The following is an 8476-nucleotide window of genomic DNA, read 5'->3' as shown; positions in this document are numbered from 1 at the left end:
GGGGTCACACTGTCACTCTGTCACCCTTTAAGCTTCATGCAAATCAGCATTTCTTGATCCCAGGTCTTCTGACATCTTTTTATGAGGCATGGTTCATATCAGCAGATATTTCATGTGAACAGCTCAAATCAAAATGTTTGTGTGTTTTTTTATGGTTAAGACCCAAACCCAATTATTATTTATTTATTTATTTATTTATTTTATTTTCACTTTTCTGTTACATGTTGTCAACTGTCTGTTTTACTGGAGCTTCAGACCTGGCATCAAATCTTTTGACAGGGTGAGATGCTGAGTAAAAAGTCTGTGGCTGGACCTCAGGATACAGGTTCATGTCCAATGTGAGATCTACTTGAGCAACACGCTCCTATACTACATACTAGCTGTGGCCTCAGCAACTCTTTTTGCTGTTATTACTGGCTGTCTTTATCTCTGTTATATCTCTTCCATGGATCTCTGTATAATTTAGGACCCAGTGGTCAACACCTGCCTACCTGATAGCAGAAGCTTCTTCTCAAGGTAACAGCATTCTGACCTTCTGTGGCACACCGAAAATAGGGTGACCACATTTAGGTGGTAAGATTCATTTAATGAGTATCAAAATTATTTTGTTATTGTATATATATTTATGTTTTCAATCAGAAGTTATATATTATCTTGAGGTGCTCCATTTAAATCGGAAATGGGGTGGTGGTGGAACGTCTGTGCTCTAATGAGTTGCTTCGGGAACGGTTAGGGGGCGCAACAGCTGCGTTTCCTCGGAGGCAATCTGGAAAGGAAACAAGACGAACTGTGTCCTTATTCCTCTGCTTTACCTGCTTCGTACAGGTCAGTAAACGTTATGTTACGTTATATTGACAGATACTATGAGCGTGAGTGTTTGTGTAAAGTTTATAAACTGTTTTAATTAGTTATTTGTGTTTAAATGACATTAAAAAGTGGAAAAGTTTTTAAGTTTCCAAGAAAAGTTTGTTGTGCCGAGTGCGACTGCAGTTGCACTAGTTAAAGTGGGAATAAGTAACATTAAAACTCCGGTACAGGATGTAATTCCAGCTAATGATGAGTTATGTGTGTTAACTATAAATATGTAAATTTGTTAAAAGTTAAATATTTAAGGTTACAAATTTCATTTATCTTTGTTTATAAGCCTGTTTCTGGGTAAATATAAGTTTAAAAAGGTAACACAAGCACTTTGTTTGGATACGCATTTCAGTGCTCTTTTACAGAAGCAAGATATGTAGTCTATTGTATTTAAAGGTGTTTTATACGTTTATATGTTGTATGTTTAGTGGGTCTGGAGCAGTTGCCTACTTTGTCTGGCTGGTACTTAATCCGTACTGTCATCACATACTTTTATCACAGTCACAGGAGAGATGAATGAGGACTTGAGTTTAGCTAAAACCTTCAGTTCTGTGTGAATTAGTAATAAAAATGTTGCTCTTTATTTAAGGTTCAGTACTGTGCAAAAGTTTTATCCACCACATAATACCAACGTAGAGCAGCTCCAACTTCATTCTTCCACAGCACGGGCCCAGACATACAGCCAGAGTCATGAAGAACTATCTTCAGAGACAAGAACAAGGAATCCTGCAACAGACGGTGTGGTCTCTACAGCCCTGATCTCAACATCATGGAGTCAGTCTGGAATCACATGAAGAGACAGCAGACAGTGTACTGAGGAGAACTGGTGGTGTTTTAAAGGCCAAGGGTGGTCAGCGTTTACTGCATTATTGTTGAAGTTAACTGATAAATAAAAAATATGCATAGCATTATTTTTCAAAAGCATCCTCGCTTTAGTGTCTAAAACTTCTGCACGGTTCTGTAAATCACAACCCTTTCATTAGCTCATTTTAGATGTAAAATCATCACCAACTCAATTCTGGATATCAGCAATGCACCTGCTTCAGACCATGATGCATATCTTCTGACAGATTGAAAACAATCAGTTCAAATGGGGTCTGTAGGGCACTCACTTTAAACCACACATATGTTCAGTGATAGTGGGAAATAGAGGGTGACCTCTAGTGGTTCAATGTGCCATTGCATGTTTCATTAAATAGGCTATGATCATACACAGTGGATAGAACCCAGTTACAGGGCTGTTTACAACTGTCCATGCTCCTTTCCTGGTTTTATTTGGCTAGATTATCCAGATAAATGCATTAATCCATTAGAGACGCTAATGTGGAATGATTTCAAACATATACAAATATAAATTACTCTATAATTCTATAACTATTATTAAAGTCTAATTTTTATGAATCCAATCAAAAATCTTTTAAATATATTTCATCTGAACATATAATGGTAACTAATGGTAATTGGATTTATTTCAGGAAACCCATCAGCTCTTGCAGCACTTACAGTCAAGACAAATGGAAAAACACTAATTTAAATTCTCATTTTTTATTGGGTTAGGTTGTCATGTAAATCAAGTAAAAGCATGGAATGATTTATTGACCACCCCTCAGACGCAGGACAAGATGGAGGGTAGATTCTTTCTGGATGTTGTAGTCAGAGAGGGTGCGACCATCTTCCAGCTGCTTGCCGGCAAAGATGAGCCTCTGCTGATCTGGGGGAATGCCTTCCTTGTCCTGGATCTTGGCCTTCACGTTCTCAATGGTGTCGCTGGGCTCAACCTCCAGGGTGATGGTCTTACCAGTGAGGGTCTTGACGAAGATTTGCATACCGCCTCTCAGACGCAGGACAAGATGGAGGGTAGATTCTTTCTGGATGTTGTAGTCAGACAGGGTGCGGCCATCTTCCAGCTGCTTGCCGGCAAAGATCAGCCTCTGCTGGTCTGGGGGAATGCCTTCCTTGTCCTGGATCTTGGCCTTGACATTCTCAATGGTGTCGCTGGGCTCAACCTCAAGGGTGATGGTCTTACCAGTGAGGGTCTTGACGAAGATTTGCATACCACCTCTCAGACGCAGGACAAGATGGAGGGTAGATTCTTTCTGGATGTTGTAGTCAGAGAGGGTGCGACCATCTTCCAGCTGCTTGCCGGCAAAGATCAGCCTCTGCTGGTCTGGGGGAATACCTTCCTTGTCCTGGATCTTGGCCTTGACATTCTCAATGGTGTCACTTGGCTCAACCTCAAGGGTGATGGTCTTGCCAGTGAGGGTCTTGACAAAGATCTGCATGTCTGCACCTGTGAAAAATGATGACTCCACATTACTTATGCTCTTTAATGTAAAAAGGACAACAAAATTACATTACATGCATGACCATATCAAGAAGGTTTTTCAAATATTTGACCAGCCTACTATGTAATAGTGCCTTGTCAATTTGTAATACAGTATCTTACAGCTACAGTTTAATATATGGCCTTTTAGTTAATTTTTTTATTTCCTCCTTTCAAAGATATACACCATATTGTTAAATCGTATTATATACGTTTTTCATTTACACCCAGCCATTATTCGGTCACTATTGACCATTTTGTTTTACCACAAGCTGTAACAGTGAGCCAAGTCCTACTGTATCTCATGAACATACTGGTAGGAAGCCGGTGATTCGAGCACCAGCGCCATTTTAAAATAAGCTATTGTTGTTTGCCTTCGTTTTGTTCAGCTAACGTTACTCACTAATGGAGGATACAGCTAGAAATGTTGTACCATTGTTACTTGTTAACACTGGTAGATGTCTTTCTCGTTATTGTTCAAGTTAAGGATGGATATATTAACTGACCGCTAGCACGCCATTGATAACGTAGGTCAAGTACATTATTCGTTTGATAAACGTTATTTTTCAAGCTAACCGTCATTGTTTACCAAGCGGTTAGCTGCTAAAAAAGGAACATAAACAACAACAAATACAAAATAATGAAGCTACAAACTGATGGAGGAAAAACTACAGCAGATAAACTAAAAAATAATACTGCAAACATTTTTAAAAACGGAAGATTGTACTTACAATCACTTTCGGTTTTTGGCCCCGCTTTCCGGTATCAACACCTCCCTCAGACTGCAGTTGCCAGGGGGACAGGGTAATTTATACTGGACACACGTCATCGACCGATATTTCTCCGCAACCGAAAATAGTCCCCATTTTTGGCCTACATAGTTTAAACATTGAGTTAAGTCATTTTAATTGTGGCACATTAAGCTGTATAGACAACAATGCAGTTTATCTTACCTAGGTGAAAGGAAAACAGAGAGTATGTAATAATATTTTATTCCAACTTCAATATAAATAATACAGCTACCTCAGGATAACAAAAGGCTCATAGAAACTATTGTTTTAAGTGTATGACACATGACTGGCATGCTGTCACATGACTGGCATGCAGACAATCATAACACATGAGTCACATATGAACAAGACATGGGGAAACCTTAAGAATTTATTTTGGTTTTCAGAGTAGAGATGCTCTGTGAAAAAAACATATGAAACGGGTTGTTTCCATATCTGAATAAGTAAATAAGTAAATTCTTTGTCATACACTGATGCACTTGAACCAAAAGCAGATTGTCAAGTCAACAGTGCTATGAGATAAATGCCTTTGGCAGGATAAACAGATGACACCAGATTATCCACATAACAGTGTTGAGCCAGTTTAGTTTTGGATTAGATGTTAAATACCACAGAATAATCCTTGTGCTCTCTGTAATCCACACTACATTCCTATAGTGCCATAACTTTAGCCTTTCTTGTGGTTTCAGATCAGTGGCGGAAAAAGTACTGGTGTCCTTTATTTAAATTAAGTAAAAGTGCTACACTCAAAATTGTACTTCTTTAAAAGTGCAAAAGTATTACCAACCAATTGTACTTAAAGTATCAAAAATAAATAATAATAATAATAATAATTTTATTTATTGAGGCCCTTCCAGTAATAAGCACAAAGTGTTTTCAAAAGGTGAGATGATTAAAAACATAATCAACATTGAGGACAAACCAAGAAGTAAGTAATGAAAGCATACATACTATACACTCACACATACAAATATGCATGTCCACACACCCTATCAACTGTTAGGAAAAGCCATTCCTTTAAAAGTAAGTATTCAGAGGGATTTAAAGGCAGCGACAGAGTCAGCTGACATGATGCTCAATGGAAGGCTGCAAGGGTTTAATGTCTCTTTGTTTTTAACCTGGAGTCTGGAGTAGTTTGAGGACCCAGACTAGCAGACCTGAGGGGCCTGTTCAGACAGTGAGGTGTAAGGAGCTCAACTACAGTATATTCTCCAGCGCCAGATCATTCGAATTCATATTCTTTCTTTTTTTTCTAATCTTTTCTTTTTTGTTAAATATTGGGTCGTTTTAACTTTGGGGGCTTCAAACAGCTACTAAAATAAAACCATTTTATTTGGAGGGGAAACGTCTCTGGTGGAACTGTTAAAAATTCTTCAAAAACACCATAATGAGCTTTCTTTTGGAAGCAGTCACAAGCCAAAAATGTTAGTAATTACTGGTTTAATCTATAACAATCCATGCTGTATAAGTGTATGTTTTTATGCAAAATCTTACTGTAGCTGTCAAATAAATGTAGTGGAGTATTTTCCTCTGAAGTGTAGTGGAACAGAAGTACAAAGTAGAATGAAACAGAAATACTCTACTAAAGTACAAGTACTGTTTGAAATGCAGATAATATTCTTGATCCTAGAGGGAAACCCTTTTTATTAAGTTGTCACTATATATCACACATTGTCTTTCATCTCATCTGTTAGACTGCACGTTCTTAATGCCATCCTGACCTTTTCACACATACTGTTTTTCATGCCTTGTATAAGCTAGCCTCAGCATGGTCAGACACAGGGTTCCTCTCTGCCTGCCACCAGGACATAAGACAGTCTACAGTCTGTTTGTACAGAAATATGATATCTGACATATTCCTGTTTCCTCATGCTGAAAACGTTTCTATCTTACTGAAAGAGTGCCTTTGTTCCACACAGTTTGCATGTGCCATGACCAAACCTTTGATAATGTTACCACGTAGCACTGTGTCTGCCCCCTCTCAAAGGAAATCATATTTATATTTTATATTTCCTTGTTATGCCAATGTTCTTGTATCAACTACACAGCACAACCTTTCCCCTACATGTGATTTTGGTATATTTCCTCCTCCCCAGTTGGTCCCTGAATCCTCCTTCAGATCCCTAATTCTGTTTTGTCAACAGATGGCGCCACATCCTCATGAATGAAAACGTCCTCAACCTTCTCAAGAGTGCTGTAGACTCAGAAGCAGGCCTCTAGCTTTATAAACCCTCTCCAAGTGATCCATGTAACCGGCCATACTGCTGAGTATACAGGCCCGCAGACTATCTCTGAAATGACTCAGCATTTAAAGAAAACAGTAATGATATTTAATGCAACATAAGTGACAGGATGGTGTAAAAAAGGTGTCCACTCGAACCCTGTAAACTAATTTACCATTTCATTCATTGATGAGACACCTGATTGTATTATTAACATACCCATTATTAATCTCCAGATCTAATACATATTCACATGCATACATTTGTATGCTATATCACAATGTGCTGGCTTCTTGATAAATCCATGGGCACCATTATCTACTTACTGTGCTTGACATGGAAACTCATTATGAGCACTGATTTATAAAAATGCTGGTTTGATCACCTTTCTTTAAATTATGCTCGTTACAAACAGCATTCAGCTACAGATGTGATTTTGGTGTAGACATGACACAGTTAGTTTCCCCTGTAGCACTTTATCCTGCTGGGGATCTATCAAAGGTTACTGATAACAGAAGTACCTCTTTTGAGTACTTGCACATAAAAGATTTCATGTGGCTTTGATGGCAGCAGTACTACAAAATTACAGAATCAAAGCAGCTTATTAAAAATGAAAGTGGAAATCACCTCTTTATTTTATGGTTTATATTAAAACAGTGGTGAATACTACTCGGCTCCCAAGGTGTCTTTATTTTGCAGGGCATTTTCCTCAAAGAATAAGCCAAGATGGTTTAGCCCCTAACATGCATTTTCCCCAGTTCATGTAATTTGGCAGTTTAACCATTATCATACTTTATATGTGCATGTTAAAATCTATAGACAAATGCACCTGCTGTATTAGAATTACAGACAATATTAAGAATTAAAGAGTTTCCTGCACCTTTACCAGGACCTCATAAGAAAACTCAATACCAAGTTGTACCTGTTATATTCATACCAGGCACAACCATGCTGTGACAGAGACTTCCTTACTATCCCTCCATAATACCATGTGTGGATTAAGTTTTACTCAATTAGCTTCTTTCCTGCTATACTGTATCTCAACAGTGGATTAGCACAAAGACTGAACAACACCAAGTCAAGGTTCACCTTTTATTAACTGATGTGAAACACATTTTTGGTCACGCAAGAGATTAAAATTTTGTAACATTTTTTTTTTTTTTTTAATACAGCATGGAGAACATATAACTTGCACAATAACTTGAGGAAACAGACACAGTTAACATGGAATTGTGAACCAGTTTACTGCCCGCCCCTCAGACGCAGGACAAGATGGAGGGTAGATTCTTTCTGGATGTTGTAGTCAGAGAGGGTGCGACCATCTTCCAGCTGCTTGCCGGCAAAGATCAGCCTCTGCTGGTCTGGGGGAATGCCTTCCTTGTCCTGGATCTTGGCCTTGACATTCTCAATGGTGTCGCTGGGCTCAACCTCCAGGGTGATGGTCTTACCAGTGAGGGTCTTGACGAAGATCTGCATGCCTCCTCTCAGACGCAGGACAAGATGGAGGGTAGATTCTTTCTGGATATTGTAGTCAGAGAGGGTGCGGCCATCTTCCAGCTGCTTGCCGGCAAAGATCAGCCTCTGCTGGTCTGGGGGAATGCCTTCCTTGTCCTGGATCTTGGCCTTGACATTCTCAATGGTGTCACTTGGCTCAACCTCCAGGGTGATGGTCTTACCAGTGAGGGTCTTGACGAAGATCTGCATACCGCCTCTCAGACGCAGGACAAGATGGAGGGTAGATTCTTTCTGGATGTTGTAGTCAGACAGGGTGCGGCCATCTTCCAGCTGCTTGCCGGCAAAGATCAGCCTCTGCTGGTCTGGGGGAATGCCTTCCTTGTCCTGGATCTTGGCCTTCACGTTCTCAATGGTGTCACTGGGCTCAACCTCCAGGGTGATGGTCTTACCAGTGAGGGTCTTGACAAAGATCTGCATACCACCTCTCAGACGCAGGACAAGATGGAGGGTGGACTCTTTCTGGATGTTGTAGTCAGACAGGGTGCGACCATCTTCCAGCTGCTTGCCGGCAAAGATCAGCCTCTGCTGATCTGGGGGAATGCCTTCCTTGTCCTGGATCTTGGCCTTGACATTCTCAATGGTGTCGCTGGGCTCAACCTCCAGGGTGATGGTCTTACCAGTGAGAGTCTTGACAAAGATCTGCATACCGCCTCTCAGACGCAGGACAAGATGGAGGGTAGATTCTTTCTGGATATTGTAGTCTGAGAGGGTGCGGCCATCTTCCAGCTGCTTGCCGGCAAAGATCAGCCTCTGCTGGTCTGGGGGAA

The 8476-nt window shown here is 40.0% G+C and overlaps 1 protein-coding gene across 2 annotated transcripts in view; it reads right to left on the bottom strand.

Annotated features, from left to right (window-relative positions):
* Nucleotides 1-2387: 2387 nt before the first annotated feature.
* The window catches only part of ubb (ubiquitin B), a 7870-nt gene continuing 1781 nt past the window's right edge, over nt 2388-8476 (bottom strand). The window contains exons 3-4 of one of the 2 annotated variants that reach the window (XM_087177142.1): nt 7623-8457; nt 2388-3092 (exon numbers count right to left, since the gene is read on the bottom strand). In XM_087177142.1, the coding sequence (XP_087033268.1) occupies nt 2451-3092; nt 7623-8457 (1477 nt within the window). In that variant the 3' untranslated portion in view covers nt 2388-2450. Of the gene's footprint in view, nt 3149-3912; nt 4059-7622; nt 8458-8476 lie in introns of those variants that run through there. The other variant, XM_087177141.1, reaches the window with a different exon arrangement.

This window comes from Seriola lalandi, unplaced genomic scaffold (genome assembly GCF_002814215.2).
Source record: "Seriola lalandi dorsalis isolate HSWRI2012SDOR001 ecotype SW California unplaced genomic scaffold, Sedor1 jcf7180002054581, whole genome shotgun sequence".
In the NCBI taxonomy this organism is placed as follows: Eukaryota; Metazoa; Chordata; class Actinopteri; order Carangiformes; family Carangidae; genus Seriola; species Seriola lalandi.
Note: the sequence above shows the minus strand (reverse complement) of the source record. Positions and strands in the feature narration are given on the sequence as shown.